This window comes from Macaca fascicularis, chromosome 5 (genome assembly GCF_037993035.2).
Source record: "Macaca fascicularis isolate 582-1 chromosome 5, T2T-MFA8v1.1".
In the NCBI taxonomy this organism is placed as follows: Eukaryota; Metazoa; Chordata; class Mammalia; order Primates; family Cercopithecidae; genus Macaca; species Macaca fascicularis.
The window spans coordinates 14981549-15009507 of record NC_088379.1 but is presented as its reverse complement, the minus strand read 5'-3'; the positions used below and the strand labels follow the sequence as shown (position 1 = coordinate 15009507).

Sequence of the window (27959 nt, the reverse complement as noted above, 5' to 3'; positions counted from 1 at the left end):
GATAAAAGCAGGCAGAAGAACGTGGGAGGACTAGACTGGCTGAGTCTTCTGGTTTCCGTCTTTCTCCCATGCCGGATGCTTCCTGCCCCCGAACATCGGGCTTCAAATTCTTCAGCTTTTGGACTCATGGACTTACACGAGTGGATTGCCAGGGGCTCTCAGGCCTTTGGCCACAGACTGAAGGCTGCACTGTTGGCTTCCCTACTTTTGAGATTTTGGGACTCGGACTGGTTTCCTTGCTCCTCAGCTTGCAGACAGCCTGTTGTGGGACTTCACCTTGTGATCATGTGAGTCAATACACCTTAATAAACTCCCTTTCATATATACATCTATCTTTAGCTCTGTCCCTCTAGAGAACCCTAATACACAGCCAGAGTGATGCTCTGTTGTTACAGCTGAGATCACCGGCTGATACAATGTGTGAAGTGCCTTTTACAATAAACATTGGTTTTCTCTTTTCTGCAGGTTGGCATTTTGCATCAAGTTTTTTTGTTTTGTTTTTGTTTTGTTCGTTTGTTTTGAGACAGCATCTAAATATCTATTGTCCAGGCTGGAGTGCAGTCGTACAATGTCAGCTCACTGCAGCCTTGACCTCCTGGGCTCAGGCAATCCTCTCACCTCAGCCTTGACCTCCTGGGCTCAAGCAATCCTCTCACCTCAGCCTCGCAGGTAGTTGGGAATACAGGAATATGCCACCATGCCTGGTTAATTTTTGTTTAGTTTTTTTCAGAGATGAGATCTCAACAGGTTGCCCCGGCTGGTCTCAAACTCCTGGGCTCAAGCAATCCTCCCTTCTCGATCTCCCAAAATGTTGGGATGACAGGCACAAGCCACCCCGCCAGGTCTTTTGCATCAAGTCTTTTAAGTGTTGTTTCATGTTTATGTCACTTATTAAGAATCACACACAAGATCATGTCCTTTGCAGGGACATGGATGGGGCTGAAGGCCGTTATCCTTAGCAAACTAACACAGGAACAGAAAACCAGATTCCTCATGTTCTCACTTATACGTGGGCACTAAATGATGAGAACACTTGGACACACTGCGAGGAACAACAAGCACTGGGGCTTATTTGAGGATGGAGGGTGTGAGGAGGGGGAGGATCAGGAAAAATAACTAATGGGTACTAGGCTTAATACCTGGGTGATGAAATAATCTGTATGACAAACCCCCATGACACAAGTTTACCTATGTAACAAGCCTGCACCTGTATGCCTGAACTTAAAATAAAAGTTTGAAAAAAAAGAATCACACATTTTGTTGTCATTATGTTAAATCCTGCGAGATCTCAAGGTGAGTCTCTTTCATAGAGAATAAAAGATGTGTCATGTGATTCTCGAATGTGAGACTCCTACTGAAAAGCAAACAACATTCTTCTTCAATGTGTTGAAGAATAAAGAGGTGTGAGTAAGGACTTTCAGGTCTTTGTAGACAGCAGCACTGGACTCTTGTTGGCATCTATTTCCACTTATTCCACCAGTGAGACACACCAGGACAGTGACCCATCCTTTCCCCAGCTACCTAACTCACTCAATCGTGGGGTGCAGTAGGTGGGAAGTCCTGTTGTCTTCAGCAGTGTGCCACCCACTGAATATGTCCCTTAATTCTTTCAAGTCTGCAGACAACTCCTTTTAAAAGAATTATTCAACATGGCTCTTTATTGTTTGTATAATTCATTTTTGTCTGTTACAAATATATTTCAAACTAAAGAGTCACAGATGTTAATAAACTTGCCCAATGCATCACCTGCCTCTTAATTCCATAGTTTCCACTGCCTTATGCTACTTGCATTCTGATTAGAGAATGGTAATGTGTGCCTCTCTGAATCAAGTTCAAGAGTAAATGCCCTGTTAGGGGATAGTCCAAAGTCTGTTGTGCTTTTGTGTGTGAGCTAAGGCTAAGCTAATCACCACCTCTCTGGGCAGCACCTCTCAGCTGCCTACTGAGTTCTTGGTGGATTGCTTAAAATATATATTAAAATGATGACCTTCATAGTATAAGTAAATTAATTGCTTTGTTATTCTAAGAAAAACTGTGGGAAAATATCTGGATTAGCAATGTGTTGATAAAATGACCCAAAGTTATACAGTATTCTAGGTGTACTTTAATATTTTACTTTATACAATTTTTATCTGTCATACATAAAAATTATCCAGCACATATAACGACTTGCCTTTTAAAAACCCACAAAAGCAGTTTTTCTGTGCAGTATGGAATCTTCCTGAGAAACTTAAGTTACAGATTTAGGAATTGTTCTAAGGAGGACTAAGGCACCAAGAAGTAAGTCGAGGCTGTCCCCCTTGTATCACAGTGTGCAGACAAGGGTTGAGCTTCTTCCAGACAAGAGCTACAAAAGGCACAGAAAGTTGCCAAGACAAAGCCAAAGAAACAATGTGTTTTGCCAAAATATTTGATAGCTCTTCCAGTTACATGAGAGACCTGGACATGGCACTAAACACTTTGACACAAATGATGACTCAGGGCTAAAGTAGACCTACTGAATACTGCAATTACTGTGGATTGAGAGACACTGTTTTTGTAACAGGAAAGTATATATACAGTCATGTGCCGCATAACCACTTTTCAGCCAATGATGGACCAAATGATGGACCACATATATGATGATGGTCTCATAAGATTATAATACTGCATGTTTACTGTACCTTTTCTATGTTTAGATACACAAACATTTACCATTGGGTTAAAATTGCCCACAGTATTTAGTACAGTCACATGCTGTATAGGTTTGTAACCTAGAAGCAATAGGTGACACCATGTAGCCTGGGTGTGTAGTAGGCTATACCATCTAGGTTTGTATAAGTACACTCTTATGATGTTCACATAATGAAAAAATCATCTAATGATGCATTTCTCAGAACATATTCCCATTGTTAAGTGACAGAAGATGTATACAGGCATGTGTGTGTGTGTGTTTGTATATATATCATACGGCTGTATACAGGCACGTGTGTGTATGTGTGTATATACAGTCATATGCACTTATGTGTGTGTGTGTGTGTGTCTTTTCAAGTATTCCATCTGAAATCAAAGGACGATATTTGAAAATATGCCTCAAACATTATAAGGTCAAGAACCATTACAATAGGAAAATGGTGAGCCTTAGGAACTTAGAAAAGGGGCATTAGGGCCCAGGTCATTCCCACAGCCTTTGGGTAAGCATGATGGTGGGTGAAAGTTAGGATGGTAACAGAATTTTCTACAGCAAATGAGAATGGAGTAGGGAGACAGTGAGTAGTAGATTTACAAGTAAAATAGGTGTATGAGCAACCAGTAATCCAGTGGAGAAGTCACTTATAAGAAGAGTAATACATATTGTGAGGGGGTATTTATACATGTAGGTCAGAAAGTCCTTCGGGTCAGAGATGGCAAAGATACCCACGTTGGAACTACAGGGGGAAAGGAGGTAGAGATGAGGCATCATGATAATGAAGATAGACATACAAGGTCCTGCACGGAGAAAAGAGCACCCAGCCCCTCACCACCTCTGTAGCTCCCTGGGGCCCTCTACAGCACGGTGCAAAAACCTTGTGACCAGCCTCCCCTAAGGTCTCCACTGGCTCTGAACTTGAACACTCAAATGAGTCTTCTTAGGGGAAATTTCAAAAATTGATTTCTAATATTTCCATTTCTTGTTTGGAAGGGGATGTGACCCAGGCAGCCACTTCAAGGGGTATCCTGTTGAGCAAGGACACGATGAGCCCAGAAAGCAGCAACCAAAGTGGAAAGGGTCTTAAGAGGAAAACTGCCAGGTCACCAGGTAGACTGACCAGGCCCCATTTCTGAAGACATTCTGCAGGGGGAGCTAATGGCAACTTTGGGCAAGTCTGAATGTCACTCAGACCTGGTCCCAAACTCCTATCCTCATGTCGAGCCGAGACTAAACTCCCACGAGGATGTCTGCAAGGGGAGAAGGGGCTATTGAAGAATCCCTGGACCGATCATGGTGGCTACAGCTACAAAGGCTCCTGTGGGAAACTGGATTGTCAAGCAGGGGAGGTAGAAAGGAAGCAGCACTGTTGAGTGCTTGCTTATTTAGGAAGCTCTGTGCTGGACTCCATTTTTGCTGTCATCTTTAGTACTTACCACATTTTAACAGGGGAAAGTTTTGTAATCCTTATTTGAGTGGCAAGGAAGCTGAAGGTCAGAAAGTTTAGGTATTTTGGTCAAGATGACAGCATGATGTCAAAATATGAATCCAGAAATGCCTGACTCCAACATTTAGGCTATGTTCAATAAATTGTGGTCATTCCCCGAAGGAGTCTCAAATTAACTTATTAATTCTTTATTCTACACATATGGTTTATTTTATTTATTTTTGTTTTTTTTGAGACAGGGTCTCACTCTGTCACCCAGGCCGGAGTGCAGTGGTGTGATCATAGCTCACTGCAGCCTCAACCTCCCAAGCTCAAGCAATCCTCCCACCTCAGGCTCTGGAGTAGCTGGGACTACAGGTGCACAACACCATAGTCAGGTAATTTTTTTAAAGAAATAATGTCTTACTGTTTTGCTCAGGCTGGTGTAAAAACTCCTAGGTTCAGGCGATCCTCCTGCCTAGGCCTCCCAAAATGCTGGGGATACAGGTGTGAGCCACCATGCCTGGCTTGTTTTTTCAAAACTAGAAAAACTCCAGATGTTAAAAACTAAGCACATATTTCTATATAACAATGCACTGAAAGATATTTTTAACTGAAGGATAATAAAGAGAGGCATATCAAAACATAAGAGCTGCAGCTAAAGCAGAGCTCAAAGGAAAATGTATCGTCCTAAAATCTATGTATACAAAAAGAAAACAAGCTGCAGGATCAATGATCTAAACTTCCATCTCAAGAAGCTGAATAAGTAAATCTACCCAAAGAAATTAGAAAGCATTTCTATGTTTCCAATGATAAAGGGAGAGCAAAACCCAATTAAATAGAAAAAAATCAATGAAGCTAAAGCTTGGTTCTTTGAAAAAGTAATACAATTGTTAAAGCCCTCAAGCAAGGTTGATCCATGAAAAAAGAGAGAAAACATAAGCTACCAGTATCAGGAACAAGCATATTTTAACTGTATACTACATATATAAAACACTGAGCATGAAGAGGAGGAGGACGACAGGAGAAGAAAAACGTGTTTTGGAGCCATCCAGAAGAATTACATTCCAGATTCCATTCTAGTCAATTTAATCCAACATGCATTTGTTGGAAGAGAATAGAAACTACTATTAGTTTGGTATGAAAGGCCTAGAAGGAAAAAGCACATGAATTTTGGAGTTGGACAGAGTTGAGTTCAGATTCAGTCTCTAGCCTGATACTAAATGTAGGACTTACAGCAAATTATTAGGTTGGTGCAAAAGTAATTGTGGTTTTACCATTCCTTCCAATGGCAAAACTTGCAATTACTTTTGCACCAACTTAAATATATAACCTCTCTGAGTTCCTATTTTCTCATCTAAAAAATTCAATAATACCAACCTCACAGCACTGTTGGAAGGGTTAGAGGTAAAGCACCAAGTATATGGGTAGCTTATATCCTACAGAGTAATTTTCACCAACATCACCCATGGCCATGAAGTCTATGGTTGGACTATCTGTAGGAAGGGTACAAAAATACATCATGCAACAAGGTCATTCATTTGAAAATGTAATGCTTTCTGAAAAACTTGAGCATTCGTTTTTCTTCACTTGACTGTTCTAGTAAGAGAGGTTTGGTGTGGTCATTTTTCAGTAGAAAGGATGTTACCAACATATAAACAACATAAAAGGATCACATGAGAATCAAATGAAGTAACTTAATACACAATTTTCATTCTAATCTTATACAATAATTTGTCTTGATGATTGATAGATCACAATAAAAGCTATGCTGATGATACAAGTTATTTTAAGACTTTGGGGAAAAAGGCTTCCATCTCTGGCGTTGACCTTATTGTGGAGGACCCTCCAAAATCTTCAGCTCTGCACCAGCAAGTAGGCCAAGTCATGTATTGTTGACATAAACCACAAGGAGTCAAGGAGCTAAAACCACCATGGCAACTGGCTCAGATCCCAGATAGGCAAGAAGAATCCTCAGGATTTTTCACACACTGAAGAAACTTGTCAGGTCTGTGACAAGAAAGCAAAGAAGGAAATCAAGAGGCCATAGGATACATCTGTGGTCCAATTCGCTAATGAAGGAAGCCCCTTTTTTAGCGACGACAAGATGCACAGACCACTGAGCATCCATACAAACTCCTCTCCTGCAGTGACGTGTCAGGAGGGGAGCTGTCCATGTCAGCTTGTGGTCAAAAAACAGCAGGAGCAGCAACCAAGGCCAGGGACCCCCACAGCTTCTGTGGCTAATTTGCTTTCCTCTCTTCAGAAGCTTCCTGAGGCTGAGTATTGAACCCAGGGTCAGAGGCAGAGGTTATAGACTATCTGGGAAAAAGCTGGAGACCCTCAGCAAGGGGACCAAACTTGCTTTGAAACAAACCTTAGATAAGTACCTACCAGGCGAATGACTCTTATTTGCATAAAAATTAGCTAAAGCAACAGGAGCCAATGGGAGTGGCTGGCACGTGAATCGGGGTATGGTGGATAGTGAGGAATGAGATTCTTTAAACTTGATTTTGCTAAATATGAGCCAAGGAAGAGAGAGATCCTCAGAAGCAGCTGCCAGCACCCCTGGGCTTCTGGAAGGAAGAGGTGTCAGAACCTGCCCTTGTGATGGATCACCTCAGGCCCATCCCTAGTCAACTGTCATGACCAGCTGGACACAGCAGCTCTAAGTATAGACTTACTCCATCCTCACCAATACGGTAACCTGGGATCCCCACATGAAGACATCCTAGGAACACAAAGTATCCTCTTTATTAAGGAAATGCTGCTATAGAAAAGAAATCTTTCAAAGACTATTTAGGATTTTTGAAGCTACCTTTGCTTTATATTAAATGAGGAGAATGTGAGTATGTTTATTAATTCTAGTTTCTAATTGGGAATTCAGTTTTGGAAAAGAAGTAGCAATTATGCTGTCAAGATGATCTCTCTCCATGACCATGTAAGTGTTCATATCCAATATCCCCATAAAATGGACGTGCCCTGTGTTTTGAAGCAACATAAAAGAATTAATGTACCCTCTAGGGTTTTTTTTAAGCACCACTAGAGGGCACTAGCCAGATAAAGCACGCTGACCGTTTGCTAATTTTATGATATCCACAAAAAGTATTGTTACCTTCTGTTCATTCCACTGGTTAAAACATATAAACATGTGTTAAGAAATTCCATATACATCATATCAGGACCATGAGTGTGTATATTTAAAAAAAAAGAGTCTTGGAAATATACATGTTAATAGTGTTTGTCTCTGAGTGATGAAATTTATTAAGGGGTCAATATTAGAGTCATTAGGAAGTCTAACCTGTATAGGTCTTTTTATATATATATATATACACACATATATTATATATATATATAATATATACACACATATATATACATATATAATATATACACACATATATTATATACATATATAATATATACACATATATATTTAATTATACTTCTGTTTAATTATTAAATAATCACACCAAAACAGCTAGACAGAAGTTTGCTAAAATTAGAAGGTGTGCTTGGGATGGAGAGATTTAAACTACAATCTATGTCTGTATCCATGACATTCACCCTGGGCTCCCCTAGAGACAAACAACTGTTCTTCAAAGCCACACGGCAGTTAGACACCACAAGGGGTCCTGCCAGTCCAGTCATTCAAAGAGTCATACTGACTATATTACAACTTCATGGTCAGAGAAAAGGAGCAGTGATTTCAAAGATGATCCCCAAGTTTAAAGTCACATGATCTGATGCTCTGAATAACAAGTGTTGGCTTATAAATGACCTGGTTCCCATATGGGCCACTGTCTGTACAAGTCCAAATGGAAGCCATGCCCATATTTTCTTTCCAGATGGAGAATGAGTGAGCTCACTTGGAGCCTACAGCAGACACAAAAGAGGGGAGTTGATGAATTATAATATAAAAGTCTTCTGGGCATTTATGAGAAAAAGGTTAATGTTTAATAAGACAAAAAAGATAAAAGAGTATTGGGGATAAGACCATCTTTATTTTCCAGCGTTTGTCTAGGTTTCTACTATTCTATTTTCTCCATGCAACATATCTTTGAACAGCCTAGACTGGTCAGATATCTGCAAAATTTCTTTTACACTTGCTCCTTCATTCATTCTTTCTGTTTTCCTGTGTAACTGCTGTAGATTGCTCATGGCCTTTTCTGGCAGTTTCCAGATAGAAGCAAGCTGACTGATGGGGAATTTCGGTCATGTGGGAAACAAAAGCCATCAGTAGAGTCCCCAGACTCTATCCTTCTGCTTTTTTGATATGGTTAGTGGGAGAAGGTAGTGACATGGAGACAGGAACAATATTCTAGCATCTCAGCTTCTACCTCCTTTGAACAGCTTTTCCTCTCTCTGCATCAATCTTGTTCCAAGCTATTACATGTGGGAAAATCTCCAAAGATGCTTCTACCAATGAGTCCCTACCTACACCATTGGTCACAACTGCTTAAAAGTGAGTGAGGGGTCTCAGTTTTGAAACTAGAATTATAGGTGACTTTTAGAAATATATATCTATCTGTAATTTTAAACTGTTTTCTAATAAATGCAAATTATTAGAAACAATTTTTAAAAATTTTTTTAATTTAAAAAAGATAGATCTTGGTAGACTGCCATGTGACACCTTATCAGGTGTTAGGCATCTGTGCTCAGATCCAACTAAGGAAGCGTCACATGCAAAATGATGTCAAATCACAAGCATTTTACAACTTGGAAGAAAGGGCTTAGCAAAACATTCCCTTTCTCCCCTGAAACTTAGTAGGCCAGTGAACCCTGGGCTGGGCCACTCACACTGGGAATCAGAAAATATGCCGTCAAAGGTGCTATCAGCCTTAGAGGCAAGTCCTACTTGGGACCAGTAGAGACGGATGAGGAAAGGCGGCCAAGTGAAGGCCACTAGCTAGGATACCTTCTGGACTAGGCTTGGAAGGAGGGACAGAGATCACCAGAGGTTGCCATCTGTGATCATCATCAAGGCCCAAGAAAGATTCACACAGCCCTCCAAGCTCAGAGGAGGCTGAGGAATAAAGGACATTCTACAGTTGACAAGACAGTCGTTTTTTCATTCAAGAAGAAATTCATTACCTGTAGATATTCTTGCAGAAAAATCTAATATTCCTTTTGCTTATAATCGATTCCAGCTCTTTTATGGTGGGATCCTGGCATAAGTCTCTGGGGAAGAAAGAAGAAAGTATTAAAATTATAAGATCTCACAAACATTTTTGGAGTCTCTCTGTTTCTGTAGCAGGCCCTGGACAAGGCCCTTGGATAAAGAGGCAGAGTAAAGGCCCAGCCTCTAAGAGCTCCTGGGTCAGCAGGGGAGCTGAAATGTCAAGCAGTTAAATATCGTTTGTGGAGATAAAGTTAAGAGGCTGTTGAGATTCATGTACATTCATTTCCTGAGTCAGTTTGTTCCCAATGCATTCTTGTGACTGTGGATTCTTTTGTGGACTGATTCATAAAATAACCCTTGGGTACAAAGTAGTAAGATATACCTGGAATCTTCTCTTCCACCATGTATCACCCAGGCCTCTAGTGCCTGAACCTTCTCTGGTTGCAAATTATGGACTTCCACACTCCCAAAAGTGCTAAAACAGAAGAAACAAAGAACCGCAAACGTCAACCCCAAACAAAAGCATCCACGCCCCCACTTAAAAACCAGCAGGCAGAAAGGCACTGGCTAGGACCTATCCTTTGGAGTTGACGCATCAAATTGCAAATCAATAACCGTTTCTTATTCAGCATGACCCTTGGTTAACAAGATTCTCAAAATAAAATTCTTAAGTTGTGCATTAATGTTGATTCTTTAAATATCTGCTATTCAAAGAGTGGTCCTTAGACCGACCTAATGAACATCACCTGGGATCTCATTAGAAATGTAGAATTTCGGCCGGGTGCGGTGGTGCACACCTGTAATCCCAGCAATTTGGGAGGCCAAGGCAGGCAGACCATGAAGTCAAGAGATCGAGACCATCCTGGCTAACACAGGGTGAAACCCCGTCCCTACTAAAAATACAAAAAATTAGCTGGGCGTGGTGGTGGGTGCCTGTAGTCCCAGCTGAGGGAGGCTGAGGCAGGAGAATGGCGTGAACCCGGGAGGCGGAGCTTGCAGTGAGACGAGGTCACACCACTGCACTCCAGCCTGGGTGACAGAGTGAGACTCTGTCTCAAAAGAAAGAAAAGGAAAGAAAGAAATGTAGAATTTCAGAGCCGAGGTCACACCACTGCACTCCAGCCTGGGCGACAGAGCGAGACTCTGTCTCAAAAGAAAAAAAAAGAAAGAAATGTAGAATTTCAGCCACCACTACCTGCTGAAATGATCTGCAGTTAATCCCCACATGATTCATATGCTCAGTGACGTTTGAGAGGCAATGCTTTGAAAGACTATTGTGGCCTGCCCTAATCCCATTCCTAAACTCTTCCCAGTTAGTCTCTGACAACTGACACTCCTATTGCAAGTACTTGAACCATAACATCAGATTATAAAATTCTGCAATGTTAATGCTTTTACCCAAAAAATTTGGGATCAGAAGACAAAAGGACAAATGCTTCCTTGTAGAATTAAATATTAAAACAGGAGAGAAGAAAAATTAATTTGGGGCACCTAGAGTTTACAAGGCAAATTAATATATGCTTCCTCCTTTCAGTCAGCCTTAGGTGGGATTAGAGAACAAAAATTAGAGAACAAAGGCCAAAAAGGCAATCAGTGTAGTAAAAACTTAAGTATAGAAGGAGATCAGACAAGAAAGGCACGGGTATGGCCAGATTCAGTGGCGAGGATCATTTTCAAATGAGAATAATAACTGATTCGCATTGAGCACTTCCTCTGTTGTCAGGCACAGAGCTCAGCAATTTTCATCTGTTGTCTCAGTTAATCTTCCCATCACCATCAACTCTTCAGGTACATATACAGGGGCTCGCAGAGGTTGACTGCCCTGCTTAAGGTCACACAGATAATATGTAATGACCTCCAGTAATTGCTTTTAACCACTACAGTACATTGCTGACAATGTCTGCAAAAAGATAGTGAAGGCCAAGAGCCCAGCACAGTTCCCGATTTCCCAGTAGTAGTTTTACTACTGAACTGGGGTACACAATTTTCCTGGAGGAGAGGAGAGTCAAGGCAGGTCTTCATGGATGGCGAGGATTTAGACAGAAGGGAGCAGGGGAAGTAGGTCATATGGGGGAACTGTGTGAACAGTGGTGAGCAACAGGTAGGGTGGAGTGTAATGGCAGAGAAAGCTGAGAAAATTACACCAGGACCGGAAGAGTTAAGAGCAGGGGCTAGATATAGTGCAGTGGTCATTAGAACCTGGTAGATGATTTTTGGCAAAGGAGAAATCAGACAAACACATTGACTTAGAAGACAACTCTCTCCACAGAATTCAAAATTTTTACCTTTTTTAGCCCAAATCTTCAGAACTGACCTGAAACATGAAAAGCATATTCTTTCTAGAGATAAAATATCCACTGTGATATTTGCAGCATGATACTTGCAAACAAGATGCAAAATAAATGTGTTACCTGTTTTTGTCAAAGATTTTACTGCGGGATCCATTGAGCATCACATGGACCACACCACAGGCAGTTTCTGCAAACTTAAAAAAAAAAAAAGCTCACCATTCATCATGCAAACTTAATCACAAACCTCCAGCAGTTTCATTCAAAACAATACTTAGCAATAGCTGGTTAAGGAAGGATATTCTATATGGTTTTAGCACAGGAATGTCAGGTCTACACAATTTTCATTCCAAGCCACTGGACAGATTATGCTTCATATCAGAGTTCTTGAAGCAGTTGCTCCAATCTGTAAGTGAACAATGTTCAGTGTGATAGTTCATAGAGCTGGTGGTTCAGTGGTTCAGAAGTCAGAAGTCCAAATGAATAAGAGGAATGTCTAGAGGGCGAAGATGAAAGTGTTTTCTCAGTGTCATGCACTGCGGACACTATGCTTCATTTAGTGGAAGCAGGTGGATGATTCAGGGATAAGGGAAATGGGAACACCACAAAAGGGGAAACTGAGGAGAGAACAGGGGACCCTCAGGCCTAGAAAAGCACAGAGAGGGCCGGGCACGGTGGCTCAAGCCTGTAATCCCAGCACTTTGGGAGGCTGAGACAGGCGGATCACGAGGTCAGGAGATCGAGACCAGCCTGGCTAACATGGTGAAACCCCGTCTCTACTAAAAATACAAAAAACTAGCCGGGCGAGGTGGCGGGCGCCTGTAGTCCCAGCTATTTGGGAGGCTGAGGCAGGAGAATGGCGTAAACCTGGGAGGCAGAGCTTGTAGTGAGCTGAGATCCGGCCACTGCACTCCAGCCTGGGCGACAGAGCAAGACTCTGTCTCAAAAAAAAAAAAAAAAGAAAGAAAAGAAAAGCACAGAGAGAAAGGAGGGCTGAATAAATGAATGAATAAATATGCTTGAGCAAAGAGTCTTATTTCTTCATGCAAGAAACATTCAGCAGGAATCTTTGTTAGACTTTGGAAAAAATGAAATGAACAAAATAAAGTGTTCTATATGCTCCCTCCAGGAGGCCTCCCCAACCCCTGGGACTAGCTCAGGTCCCCTTCTCTGACTCTGACAGCATCCTACATTCTCTCCACATTATCCAACTGTATTATATTATAATGATGGGTTTAACCTACCCACAAAAATTAAAAATTAAAAAAAACCCTGCCTCTGTTATCAGAAAAAGAAAGGGACAAGTCTGAAAAAAGGCGGCCATCCACATATGTCCATGAGTGATTGGCAAAATAAAGGTGCTGGTAGCTCACAAGGGCAGGATGCCTTCAATCACATGCAACTCTGTATTCCTAGCACCAGGGACTGAGTGGGGAACACAAGGAGGTTCTTGATACACATAAAATGTGACTTGGCTTTAAAAGATTTTAGCACCAGCACTGTCCTAAAACATACCATAGAGTAGTGAAATGGAAACTATTCTCAGAAAAACCAAACAAACAAAAACCATAAAGTACCCATGACTGTCCACTGTCGATAGTAAGTACTCAATAAATTATTTTCGAAGTGGGTGGATTTTGAGTTACATTATAGGATAGTGGTATCTCATTTAAACATTGCAGTAACCCTATGGAACAGGCAAATTTTGATTTCCATTTGACAAATGAGGAATCAGAAGATCAGAATGAGTAAAGGAATCTGCCCAAGTCTAAACCTTACAACTTCCAGGCTGTTTTTCTGTTTCCATCATACCAGGGTTTACATAAATCCCCCTAAGACACAGGTTTAGCTAGGTACCAACCTAGAGTTAAGATCAAACCTGTCCTGTAAAAGATAGAACCAATAAGCAGATTCAAAGAACAAAATTGAAGAGCATGGCTTTGGAATCAAGAAGACCTAGGTTAGGCTCTTGGGTCTGCAACTTATTAGCCCAGGGAACTTGGATGAGTCACTTAACTTCTGAGTCTTAGTTTCTTCACCTTTAATGTGGGGATTTGTCACACTACCTATGAGGATGACTCAATGGGAATGACAGAGGAACGCACTTCAAGGCTTGTCACAGATATGCTGCTAGGATTTGAATGTAAGTGTTTCTTATGTTGAAACCTAAGACCAATGTGAAGCTAATAAATGGTGAGTCCTTTAGGAGATAATTAGGCCCTAAGGGCTCTGTCCTCATGAATGAGATTAATACCCTTATGAAAGGGCTCCAGGGAACTAGCTAGGTTCCTTTAGTCCCTCTGCCTCTGCCATGTGAGGACACAGCAAGAAGGCACCATAGGTGATAGCTATGTTAATTACCCTGATCTCATCACTATACCTTATATGTATCACCACATCACTACATACCCCATAAATATGTAAAATTATTATGTATCAGTTTTTTAAAAAAATAGGTAGAGGGCGGAGTGGTGAGTATTTCCCAGCCTAGATTCTGAATCTGGAGTCAGACAGCTTGGGATAAACTCCCACATATGCCTCTTACTAATTCTGTACATTTAGTAGATTCCTTATTTACTTGTACCTTCACGTTGTTATGTGTTAAATGGGCACAATACTCACGGCACCTGCTTCACAGGGTTCTGATGAAGATGCAAGTTCTTAGTTCATGTAAATATCTGAGGACTGTACCTGCCACATGGTAAGGGGTCTATACATGTAGATTGTTACTACTGTCCCAGGAATCTAAGATTGACTAATACCCGAATCAGAGGATTAAATCAAGCCCCAGGTTGCTTGTGCCAAAGTCAGACACCATGTGTACGCACAAAGATTCTGCAACTGGAGCCCATGGACCCTCTAAGAATGTTCTAAAATTGGATGTGTAAATTTTCTGGCATGTGCTTCTGAACCTTTTTCTCAGGAATGAATCCTATATTTTCATTTCTAAAAGTATCTGTAATCCAAAAGTGTTAAAACCAAGCACTGACTGGATGACATCTTAAGTTCTGTGGTCTCCAAAGCTCTAGAATTTCACTGCTTGGTACTTACCCTGCGGGAAACCGTTTTCCAGAATACCGAAACAGGGTTGTTGCTGCAGTCCTTTCTCCAGTCTGGGCAAGATTGATAGTTTATTTCTAAAAGACACAGTTTGGAGAAAATAAAGTGGAAAAGAGAGAGTATAAATAAGCTCTACTCTTCCCTGGCTGTTCAATCATAGTGAAACCATTTTCCAATGTGTCACTGCCAAGACGGAGGCTGGAGAATGGACACATTTTGACCCAATTAAACTAAGTGTCCCCTGAATTCCTTCCAAGTTCTTACCTAATCTTCCAAATCCCAGATGGGAACACAGTGGCAAGTTTTGAGTCATGATTCTGGGAAATGCTAGCAAAAGTTCATCTGACAGAGACAAGCCCTCCACATTATCCCCAGTCCAGGAAGAATTAAGAGGTAAAACCAGTCTTTCAGTGGTTGCTTTTGCCAACTGCTTTTCTGCTTCCTGACAACTCTCTCTTGCTGAGTTTCCTGTCCCACCTTCTTAAGTCTTCATCACTTACTCTCAGATGGCCTCAGGGTCTTCCTACACTTGCCCTCATCAAAGCAGTCTTATCCCTGAGCGAAGTACAATAGACATAGAACATGAATACATAGTTTCTGTGTCACTTCTCCCAAGGATATCTGCTTTAATGCACATTTATTGAGTTTTAGTTCTTAGAGGTAGAAAGATAAAATAGAAAGATAAAATAGATGCGAATTTTGCCTTCAGAGAGCACATAATATAGTAATTCTAGGAGTCTTATTATGATTAAATGTTTAAAACCAAAACCACACAAATATAAAAGAAACATTCCCGTGTATAGATATAAATAATTATTGTGGAGTCAAAAGGAATTATCTTCCCAACAGAGGTAAAGATGTTGATGGTGAAATGGACATACATTTTGTAATGTGGTTTAAGTATATATGTTTTCATGAATATAAACCTCTTTTATCTTCACAACCACATCTGGAGAGAATTCTCTCAGTTTGTCATCTTTCCTCTCCTAACAGGATTCTTCCCCATTGCTGTCTGCCATTATAAAAACATACCATTAAATAAAAATTTAAAGTTAGGAATAAAAACAAAAAGAAGAAAATTTGACAAGGAACAGAAACAAAATCAAGAATATAAAAAAGGCAAGAGAAAAAAAGGAGATTAGAAGGTTATGGAATAAATTAAGAACTTCATAGTAAAACGAATAGGCTGAATGCAGTGGCTTACACCCGTATTCCCACTTTGGGAGGCCAAGGCAGTTGAATCACTTGAGCCCAGGAGTTTGAGACTAACCTGAGCAACATGGTAAACTCTGTCTGTATAAAAAATACTAAAATTAGCTGGGTATGGTGGTGCACAGCTGTAGTTCCAGCTACTCAAGAGGCTGAGGCAGAAGGATTGCTTGAGCACAGGAGGTTGAGGCTGCAGTGAGCTGAGATTGTGCCACTGCACTGCAGCCTGGGTGAGAGAGAGAGAGACAAGAAAGAAAGAAAAGACAGGAAGAAAAGAAAAGAGAAAAGAGAAAAGAAAAGAAAAGGAAGGAGAGAAAGAAAGAGATAAAAGAAACAATGAAAAAATGGTAACAAATACATAAATAATAAACAAGGCAAAACTAAATCTGGTTAAAATGTTGAGAAAAAAGTAAGCCAAAATATTAAAAAATTAAAATATAAAAATCAGGTCTTTCTACTCTTCTGCCTTCTGCCACGTGAGGACGTAGCCACAAGCAGAAAGCAAGTCTTCACCAGACGTTGACTTTGCCAGTGCCTTGATCGTGGCCTTCTTAGCCTCCAGAACTGAATACTTAAAGCCTAGAGGAGTGACATCAGCAAGATGGCAGGGTAGAAAGTCTCAGACTCTACTCCCACTAAAGTTCAACTAGCAATTATCCACAGACTAGGATGTCTTTCTAAAGGCTCCAATAGTTGTAAACAAACTTGAGACACCTACATGGTCCATAGAACTGAATGAAAATCAAATTGGATGGGTAAGAAGAATGATCTCACTTTGACTATGCTACCCCTTCCCCTCCCTCAAAAGAGGACACAAAGCCAGATGGAGAGAATTTTCCTGGGCCATGGTTTCTATAAGGGGAAGGAGAACCAGATGCAGTCATCCATCTTCCCTAGCATTTCAAGATGCTTCCCAGGAAAGCTCACTCCAGTCTCCTCTCATGGGGAACACTGAGGATACCAGGACAACTGGACTGCACCAGCTTAGGTAGAAACAAAGAAAGGATGCAGAAGTCACAGTGGTCAGCACGTGGACCTTGATGGTATCTCTGTGTTTCTGCCAGCTGTGGCATCCTATGGGAAACAGCAGCCAACTTCATGGCCCCAAACAAGCTGAGCTGGTCTCCTTCAGAACCACTTGGGGAAGTTCAGTCTAGCTTAAGTTCCTAGATAGCTAGATTCCATGCCTAGACTCAGAGACCAACCCAGTGACCCAACCCAGGCAGGTAGATGACTGCCTTTGCCCATCCTAAAGAAACATAAAGGCTAGATTTAATTGATCCAGGAAGTCAAGCAGTGGCTCCACTCAGCCAAAATGCCTGCCAATGACCTACCCAGGCAGGGAAACTTTTACCTCAGTGCATTTTGGAGAAGCATCAGAGTTAGTCCCAGTTGATCTGGAAGGTCAAACAGCTGCTCACTTCAGCCAAAGCCAACCGCATGGCTCCATTCTCAGGAAGGTGATCCTCAGCTGCACATTTCTAAGGAGCATAGCCTCTTATCTTGCCTGTCTACCTAACCTTGGAGCCCAGCCTGAAGTGCTGCTGAACTTAAGATACCAAATATCATAACTGTCTGGCCAGGAAATACAACCTATGAATGATGTGACTAGAAGCCATCACAGTACCCAGCCAGCAGCTATAAAACAATGAAACCACAAGGAAGACAGTAAGAGAAGAAGAAAGAAACACAGTATCTAAAAAAGCAGAAAACAATTAATAAAGTGGCAGTAGCAATTCTTTACCTATCAGTAATTATGTTGAATGTAAAAGGATTAATTCTTCAACAAAAAGAGGGAATGAATAGATTTTTTTTTTTAAGATCCAACTATATGCTGCAAACAAGAAACTCACCTCACTTTTAAGAACACATATAAACTGAAAGTGAAGGAATGGAAAAACATATTCTATGTGAATGGAAACTAAAAGAGATCAGGAGTAGCTACACTTATATCAGACAAAATAGACTTTAAGTCAAAAACTGTAAAAAGAGACAAAGAACACTGTATAATGATAAAGGGGTCAAGTCATCAAGAAAATAAAACAATTGTAAATATAAATGCACCCAACATTGGAGCAACTAAATAAAAACAACAAACATTTAAGGTTCTGAAAGGAAAAATATAATGTAAGGCAAAAATAGTAGCGAACTTCAATACAACACATATTTAAGGATCTGAAAGGAGAGATACATGTAAGGCAAAAATAGTAGGGAACCTCAATATCCACTTTCAACAACAGACAGATCATTTAACCAGAAAATTAATAAGGAGACAACAAACATGTACAATACTTTAGACAAAATGAACCTAACAGACCTTATACATCAGCATCGACACTATCCAACAGCAATGTAATACACATTCCTCTCAAGCACACACAGAGTATTTTCTAGATTAGGGCACATATTAGGACACAAAAACAAGCCTCAACAAATTTAAGAAGGTTAAAGTCATATCAAGTATCTTTTCTGACCACAATGGTAGAAAACTAGAAAACAATAAAATAAGAAATATTGGAAAATTCACAAATATATGGAAATTAAACAGCATGTTCTTGAAAAACCAACGGGTCTATAAAAAAATTAAAAGGAAAATTAAAAAATACACTGAGACATGAAAACGTAAATACCATATACCAAAACATATGGGATGGAGCAAAAGCAGTTCTAAGAGAAAAGCTATAGTAATAAATACCTACATTAAGAAAGAAGAAAGATCTCAAAAAATACACAACATTATGGAAGGAAATAATAAAGATTAGAACAGAAATAAATAAAATAGAGACTAGGAAAATAATACAAAAGATTAACAAAATTTAGAATTTTTTTTTGAAGAGATGCACAAAACTGAAAATATTTAGCTAGCTTAACTAAGAAAAATGAGAAGATTCAAATAAATAACATGAGGAATGTAAAACAAAGACATTACAATGGATATCACAGAAATACAAAGGGTTGTAAGAGACACTATGAACAATTATTAATATATGCCAACAAGTTAAATAGCACAGAGGAAATGGATAAGCTTCCAGACACATAAAACCTACCAAGACTGAATCCTGAGGCAGTGAAAAAGCTGAATAGGAATAATGAATAAGAATGAACCAGTAATTTAAAAGCCATCAAATGAAAGCCCAGGACCTGATGGATTCACTGTTGAGTGCTATTATATCAAACATTTAAAGAACTAATTCCAATCCTCCTCAAACTCTCAAACTCTTCCAAAAAGTTGAAGAGGAGAAAATATTTTCAAACTCTTTTCATTAGGCTAGCATTACCCTGATAGCAAAGCCAGACAAGGACCCTACAAAAAAAGAAAATTACAGGTCAAGATCTTTGGTGAACACAGATGCAAAGATACTCAACAAAATACTAGCAAACTGAATTCAACAATATGCTCAAAGGATCATCCACCATGATCAAATGGGATTTATCCGTGGGATACAAGGATGGTTCCACATACACAAACTTTAATAAACGTAATATATCACATTCACGGACTAGAGAACAAAAACCATGTGATCATCTCATTAGATTCAGAAGAAGCATTTGAAAAATTCAACATCATTTTATAATAAAAACTCTCGCCAAATTAGGTATACAAGGAATGTACCTCAATAAAATAAAGGTCATATATGAGAAGACCACAGCTACCTTATACTCAATGGTGAAAATTTAAAAGCCTTTCCTCTAATATCTAGAACAAGGATGCCATTCTTGTCACTACTGTTCAACGTAATAATGGAAGTTCTTGTAGAGTAATTAGGTGAGAGAAAGGTAAGGCATCCAACTAAAAAAAAAAAAAAAGTGAAATTGCCACTGCTTATTGATGCCATAATTTTATATACTTAAAAACCCTACTAAAGACTCCAGCTGTCTCACCTCCAATATTGGGGATCAAATTTCAACATGAAGTTTAAAGGATCAAATATCTAAACTACAGCAAAAACATAGGGAAAAAACTACAGAAAATTGGTCTGGGCTATGATATTTTTGGATTTAACCCCTAAAGTGCAGGCAACACAAGCAAAAATTAATAAATGGGATTACATCAAACTAAATTGCTTCTGTATAGCAAAGGAAATAATTAACAGCATAAAGAGACAAACTTGGGATTATGAATTGAGAGAAAATATTTGCAAACCATACATCTGATGAGGGGTTAATATCCAAAATATATAAGGAACTCAGACTTGAGAGTGGAACAAGATGGAGTAATAGAAGGCTCCACCAAACATCCCCTTCACAAGACACCAATTTAACAACTATCTACACAAGAAAAGCACCTTCATAAGAACCAAGAATCAGAGGGGCACATATAGTACCTGGTTTTAACTTCCTATCACTGAAAGAGGCACTGAAGAGGTAGGAAGAACAGTCTGAAATCACCAATGCCACCCCTCTCCCACCCTCCAAGCAGTGGCTGCTCCGTGTGGAGAGTGATTCTGTGTGCCAGGGAGAGGGAAAGCATAGCAATTCCGAGGCATTGAACTCAGGGCTGCCCTGTTATAGCAGAAAGCAATACCAGACCAAACTCAACTGATGCCTGTCCCCGGAGGGAACATTTAAATAAGCCCTAGCCAGAAAGGAATTATCAATCCCAGCATTAGAAACAAGCCTTACTACTGCAGACTAAAGTGCCCTGGGGCTCTAAGTAAACTTAAAAGGCAGCCTAGGCCACAACGACTGCAACTCCTAGGCTAGTCATAATGCTGAACTGGGCCCAAAGCCAGTGGACTAGGGGTACATGTGACCTACTGAAACACCAGCCAGGGTAGCCAAGGGAGTGCTGGCATTGCCCCTCCCCTATCCCCAGGCTGGACAGCTCATGCATCCAAAAGATGCCCCTTCCTTCTGCTTGAGAAGAGGAGATGGACAAGTGGGGAGGACTTTGTCTTGCATTCTTGGATACCAGCTCCAGGCACAGCAGGATACGGCAGAATTATGAGGCCCCATTTCCAGGCCCTGGCTCCCAGATGACATTTCTAGGCACACCCTAGGCCAGAAGAGAACCTGCTGCCTTGAAGGGAAGCAGCCAGACCCGGCGGGATTCATCGCCAGCTAACTGAAGAGCCCTCGGGCCCTGAAAAACCAGAAGTGATACCCAATTAGTATGTCATGGGCCTTGGGTAAGACTCTGTGACTTGCTGGCTTCAGGTACAGCCACAGAGAGGTAGAGCACTAGCTGGACTTGGGGTACATGATTCCAGGATGTGGCCCTTGGATAGCATTTCTGGGCCTGCCCTGGGTCAGAGGGGTGCCCACTGCCTTGAAGGGTGAGTCCCAGGCCAGGCAGCATTAACCACAAGCTGACTGAAGAGCCCTTGGGCCTTGGAATATTAGCAGTACACTGGCAGTACTCCCTGTGGGCCTGTGGTGGTGGTGGCCATGAGGTGAGGCTCCTCTGCCTTAGAAAAGGGGAAGACAGTATGGGAAGGACTGTGTCTTGTGGTTTGAATGCCAGCTTAGTCACAGTACAGTGCAATACTAGGTAGACTTCTAAGGTTTCTTACTCTAGTTCCTGGCTCCTGGATGGTACCTCTGGACCAACCCTGAAGAGAAGAACACGGGTCTGGCTGGCTTTCTCACCTACTGATTGTAGAGCCCCAGAGCCTTGAGCAAATATAGATGGCAGTCAGGAAGTGGTTACAGCAGGCCTTGGGCAAGACCCAGTGCTGTACTGGCTTCAAGTCTTACCCAGCAAAGTCCTAGTTGTGGTGGAGTGTGTCACCAGCTTTATGTGGGTCAGAACAGAAAGAGGGACTCTGGGAGAAAGTAAAGGGACTAGAAAAAGAATCTCTGCCTGGTAATCCAGAGAATTCTTCCAGATTTTGTCCAAGACCATCAAGGTGGTACCTCTATGAGTGTGTGAAAGACCCACAGTATTACTAGGCTTGCAGGGCCCCCCCTACAGCAGATACAGCGTAGATCACAACATCCAAGTCCTTTAGAATATCTGGAAAGTCTTTCCAAGGACAAGTACAAACAGGCCCAGGCTGTAAACACTACAATAAATACAATGCCTAGACACAGAAAAACACCTACAAGTATCAAGACTATCCAGGAATACATGACCTCACCAAATGAATTAAATAAGACATCAGAGATCAATCCTGAAGAAACAGAGCTATGTGAGACAGAGAATTCAAAATAGCCATGTGGGCAGCAAGCACCCAGGTGCTGAGGCAAGAGATCGAGGGCACGAGCTGTTCCAGTATGATAAAATACATAAAATAAGAATAGTTATACTAGATACAGATCATAGATATGATTATATATGAATATCATTAATCATTAGTGTGCAGCAACTATTCTTTGTTCCAATATTATAATAATCCTCGCTCTACAATCATAACCTAGGAAAAACCGGCCATACAGAGATAGGAGCTGAGGGGACATAGTGAGAAGTGACCAGAAGACAAGAGTGTGAGCCCTCTGTCACGCCCAGACAGGGCCACTAGAAGGCTCCTTGGTCTAGTGGTAACGCCAGCATCTGGGAAGACACCCGTTGCCAAGCAGACCGTGGTCTAGCAGTAGCGTCAGTGCCAAGGAAAACACCTGCTACTGCGCAGACCAGGAAAGGGAGTCTCCCTTTCCCTGGGTGGGGGGGGGGTTTCTGCATTTCTGGGTGGCAAAAGACAGACCATAAACACTATGTAAAGTCCAGAGTAAGAAAAACAGATTTCCACCTTGAGCCAGAAAGTGGGCAGAAAAACGTGGCAGTTAAGAGCAACGTTTCTCAAGTTAGTCTGAGTTTGCTTCGTGCTTTGCCACTTACTGGCTGGCAAGTTACTTAACTCCATGTCTCAGACTTCCTATCTCTAAAATGGGATCACCATATGAGCTCGTGGGGCCGTGGAGGATTAAATGAGTGACTACATACATAGCACGTGGAACACTGGCTCTTTTTAAGTACTTAATACATAGTAGCTCTTATTAATTTATAAAGAACTTCTACTAATTAGAAAATAATAGATATCCCAGTACAGATGGTCGAAATATATGAACTGCCAGCTCACCGAAGAAACAGAAAATCTACCATTTATGTATATATAGTAGCCTCACCATCAAAGAAGTTCAAACTAAATTGAGGTATTATTTTTTTCTCAAATGAGCCAAAAAAATTTAAAGTAACAACATCTGGTGTTAGTGGGCATATAGGTAAATAAACTATCGCATATACATTCTTTATTTTTCTTTTTTTAGTATAAAATAGAGATGGGGTCTTACTATGTTGCCCAGGCCAGCCTTAAACTCCTGGGCTCAAGTGATCCTCCCTCCTCCACCTCCCAAAGTACTGAGATTGCAGGTATGAGCCACTGTACCTGGCCTCATATATACTCTTGATGAAGGTATAGTTACCATCTTTTAAATTATACATTATCAGTTTCTATTACAATTTATCCTTTAACATTGAAGTTTCATTTATAAAAATTTATCATTCAAGTATGTGTGTGCGTGTGTGTACACAAAAGTGTTTCTTACAACAGTGATACAATAGCAACCAAAGCTAAAGCAACTTAATATCCATTAATAGGATTCTTAACCATAAAGCCTTTTTAAAAAGTATAGCTATCTTTATACCTACTAATTTTAAGTGAATAAAGCAAGTTGCACAACAGTATGTGTACATTTTAAACATACATGCTTACATTAGCATAGGGAAAAGTCTGGAAGGATCTATATCAAATTGTTGACAATAGTTATGCTTTGAGAAGTGATGTGGAGGTAGGACAGGAAGGGAAAATTCAGAGTGACATTTGCTTTTTTCTTTTATGCATTTCTGTAATGTGCAAGTATTTTTTTTTCAAATAATCATGGTCTATTTTTGTAATTGAAAATAATGCAAACCTGGGACGAAGAAGCTATAATAAGATAAGCTTTTAAAAACAAACAATGAAAAGTTGTAAAAATAAGAATAAAACTATATAAAGTAAAAATATCCACCATACAAACAAAAAGGAAAAAAAAAAAAAAAAGAAGTGAAAACTGCAATAGGGTTTTGGTTGTAGGAAATCCCTTCCCATGGTGAGGTATTGAGACTTTCTGGGCAGGATAAGGCTACATTTGAAAAATGATGGCAAAGCCAGTGCCTGAGATGGAAGAGTCCAGTCCATGGCTACTGTGATAATTCTGAAGAACAAGAACCTTGGTCTAGGTCCCACTGAGACCTCATCCCGTTCTAGAATTCTTTGGACCTGAATGATGACCTTATAGAGAGCAAAATACCAAGAATTCAGAAGCAGGCTATGTGAGCACTCAAAAGAAGGGAATTAGGGGGCATGGGCAATCCCAAACTCTGAAGTCAATTTTTCAAGAAAACAGGGAATGCTACTTTACATCAGCCTGAGATGCCATTAAGGATAGTGCTATAGTTTGGATATTTAACTCTCTAAACCTTATGTTGAAATTGGATCCTCAGTGTTGCAGCTGGGGACTAGTAGGAGGTGTTTGGGTCATAGGGATGATCCCGCATGAATGTCATGGTGCTGTCTTTGTAGTAATGAGTGAGTTCTTACTCGACTAGTTCCCAGGAGAGCTGGTCATTATAAAGAGCCTGGCATCTCCCCTGACGTCTCTTTGCCTTCCTCCCTCACCGTGTGATCTCTGTACATGCCAGCTCCCCTTCCCCTTCTCCATGATGGAAACAGCCTTAGGCCCTCACCAGAAGCAGATGCTGGTGCCCTGTTTCTTGTACAGCCTGCATAACTGCGAGCCCAATAAACCTCTTTTCTTTATAAATTACCCAGCCTCAGGTATTCCTTTATAGCAACACAAACGGACTAAGATAAGTATAGATGGCATCAGGGTGGGTACCTGTGGCTCTGTCCTCCACACTGACCGTTCAGGGCCCCCAGCAGAACTCACTCTGTTCACCCTAGACATCCCTGGGCAATCCCACAGGGCCCAGAGCCTCACCGAAAGTGTTGAATTCTCCACACCATGTGAGGTCATCAGCAAGGTAGCCTAGCAGCATGTCCTCCAGGGTGAACATGTCCCGCTGGACCTGTGTGAACTGATGGGCCAGATCTTTTATTCTGCTCCAAAGAAGAGTCTAAGGAAGAATAAATACAATCTATTACTGAGATCAACTTAGCATGACAAAACAAAATAAATCCATGGTTTTGTAAACGAAAAGAGAACAGAGCATATCAAAGTAAATCACCCATAGTATGAATAAGAATTGTTGTATGCATCAATGATTTCTGAGTGCACGAGAGTGTAGGGGAGAGAGAGAGAGTGTGGGTGTGCGTGTGTGTGTGTGCGCGTGTGTTCTAGGTCATAATGTAAATGTTCATTTTTATTCTAGGTTGCAGTCAAAAAAGTCTGAAAGTCACTGATCAAAATCTTATAATCAACATGGGATCACATCTGGAGGTGGCATTAGAGAGTTACAATATTCCTAAGCTTATCTCCAAAAAAACTTTGTCTACATGCTGTTTTCAAGAAGATGTGCTCTTTGATTTTTAAAGAACTATATAACCCCTTCCAAATTCCCTAAATATTCCCTACCCCTACCAAAAAAAAAAAAAATACAATAGATTTTTTGTATTTAAGGGTTCCTCTTAAAGGTACAGAGAGTCAAAGTTCAGAATTATATTCTGTTTTATGAATCTATTTTTTTATTTTTATTTTTATAAGTTCCAGGGTACACATGCAGGAGGTACAGGTTTGTTACATACGTAAATATGTGCCATGGGTTTGCTGCACCTATTAACCCATCACCTAGGTATTAAGCCCAGTATGCATTAGTTATTTTTCCTAATGTTCTCACTCCCCTCACCCCAACCCCAACAAGCTGCAGTGTGTGTTTTTCCCCTCCCAGTGTCCATGTGTTCTCATTGTTCAGCTCCCACTTATAAGTGAGAACATGTGGTGCTTGCATGTTCCTGTGTTAGTTTGCTGAAGATATGGCTTCTGGCTCCATCCATGTCCCTACAAAGGACATGATTTTATTCCTTTTTATGGCTGCATAATATTCCATGGTGTATACGTACCACATTTTCTTTATCCAGCCTATCATTGATGGGCATTTGGGTTGATTCCACATCTTTGCTATTGTGTGAATGGCATTGCAATGAACATATGCGTGCATGTATCTTTATAACAGAATGATTTTTATTCCTTTGGGTATATACCCAGTAATGGGATTACTGGGTCAAATGGTATTTCTGGTTCTAGATCTTTGAGGAATTGCCACACTGTCTTCCACAATGGTTGAACTAATTTACATTCCCACCAACAATGTAAAAGCATTTTTATCTCTCCACAATCTCACCAGCATCTGTTGTTTCTTGACTTTTCAATAATGCCATTCTGAATGGCATGATATCGTGGTTTTGATTTGCATTTCTCTAATGACTAGTGATATTGAGCTTTTTTCATATGTTGTTGGCCACATGAATGTCTTCTTTTGAGTCTGTTCACGTCCTTTGCCTACTTTTTGATGGTGCTGTTTATTTTTTTCTTGTAAATTTGTTTAAGTTCTTTGTAAATTCTGGATGTTAGACTTTTGTCAGATGGATAGATCGCAAAACTCTTCTCCCATTCTGTAGGTTTTCTTTTCACTCTGATGATAGTTTATTTTGCTGTGCAGAAGCACTTTAATTAGATCCCATTTGTCAATTTTTGCTTTTGTTACAATTGCATTTGGCAATTTCATAATGAAATCTTTGCCTGTGCCTATGTCCTGAATAGTATTGCGTAGATTTTCTTCTAAGGTTTTTATAGTTTTGGGTTATACATTTAAGTCTCTAATTCATCTTAATTTTTTTATGAGTTGCAAGGAAGGGGTCCAGTCTCAATTGTCTGCATATGGCTAAATAGTTCTCAAGCACCAGTTATTAAATAGGGAATACTTTCCCCATTGCTTGCTTTCATCAGGTTTGTCAAAGATCAGACAGCTGTATATGTGCAGTTTTATTTCCGAGATCTCTACTCTGTTCTATTGGTCTATGTGTTTATTTTTGTACCAGTACCATGCTATTTTGGTGTCTGTAGCCTTGTAGTACAGTTTGATGTTGCGTAGTATGATGCCTCCAGCTTTATTCTTTTTGCTTAGGATTGTCTTGGCTATATGAGCTTTTTTTGGTTCCATATAAATTTTAAAATAGTTTCTTCTAATTCTGTGAAGAATGTCAATCGTAGTTTAAAGGGAATAGCATTGAATCTATAAATTACTTTGGGCAGTATGGCCATTTTCACAATATTGATGCTTCCTATCCATGAGGATGGAATGTTTTTCCATTTGTTTGTGTCCTATCTGATTTCCTTGAGCAGTGGATTGCAGTTGTCCACGAAGAGGTCCTTCACTTCCCTTGTTAGCTGTATTCCTAGGTATTTTATTCCCTTTGTGAATGGGAGTTCATTCATGATTTGGCTCTCTGCCTGTGTGTTGGTGGATAGGAATGCTTGTGATTTTTGCACATTGATTTTGTATCCTGAGACTTTGCTGAAGTTGCTTATCAGCTTAAAAAGCTTTGGGGCTGAAAACCGGCACAAGACAAGGATGCCCTCTCTCACCACTCCTATTCAACATAGTATTGGATGTTCTGACTGGGGCAATCGGGCAAGAGAAAGAAATAAAGTCTATTCAAATAGGAAGAAAGGAAATAAAATTGTCTTTGTTTGCAGATGACATGTTTTCTAGTTATAGGATCATGAGTTTGCCAGTATTTTATTGAGAATTTTCACATCGATGTTCTTCAGGATATTGGCCTGAAATTTTCTTTTCTTGTTTTATCTCTGCCAGGTTTTGGTATCAGGATGATGCTAGTCTCATAAAATGAGTTAGGGAGGGGTCCTTCTTTTTCAATTATTTGGAATAGTTTCAGAAGAAAGGGTATTAGCTCTTCTTTGTAACTCTGGTAGAATTCAGGTGTAAATCTGTCTGGTCCTGAGCTTTTTTTTTTTTCTGGTTGGTATTTATTACTGCCTCAACTGTAGAATTTGTTATTGGTGTATTTAGGGACTCAACTTCTTCCTGGTTCAGTCTTGGGAGGGTGTATGTATCCAGAAATCTATTCATTTCTTCTAGATTTTCTAGTTTATTTGCATAGAGGTATTTATAGTATTATCTGATGGTTGTTTGTATTTCTGTGGGATCAGTGGTGATATCCCCTTTATCATTTTATTGTATCCATCTGATTCTTCTCTCTTTTCTTTTTTATTAGTCTAGCTAGTCAT

At 40.3% G+C, this 27959-nt stretch overlaps 1 protein-coding gene across 1 annotated transcript in view; it reads right to left on the bottom strand.

Annotated features, from left to right (window-relative positions):
* Positions 1–1656: 1656 nt before the first annotated feature.
* Positions 1657–27959, bottom strand: part of CD38 (CD38 molecule) — a 66780-nt gene continuing 40477 nt past the window's right edge. The window contains exons 3-8 of the mRNA XM_045392168.3: positions 24693–24828; positions 14556–14641; positions 11628–11701; positions 9599–9691; positions 9189–9275; positions 1657–6104 (exon numbers count right to left, since the gene is read on the bottom strand). Coding sequence (XP_045248103.1) covers positions 6041–6104; positions 9189–9275; positions 9599–9691; positions 11628–11701; positions 14556–14641; positions 24693–24828 — 540 coding nt within the window. The 3' untranslated portion in view covers positions 1657–6040. The remainder of the gene's footprint in view (positions 6105–9188; positions 9276–9598; positions 9692–11627; positions 11702–14555; positions 14642–24692; positions 24829–27959) is intronic.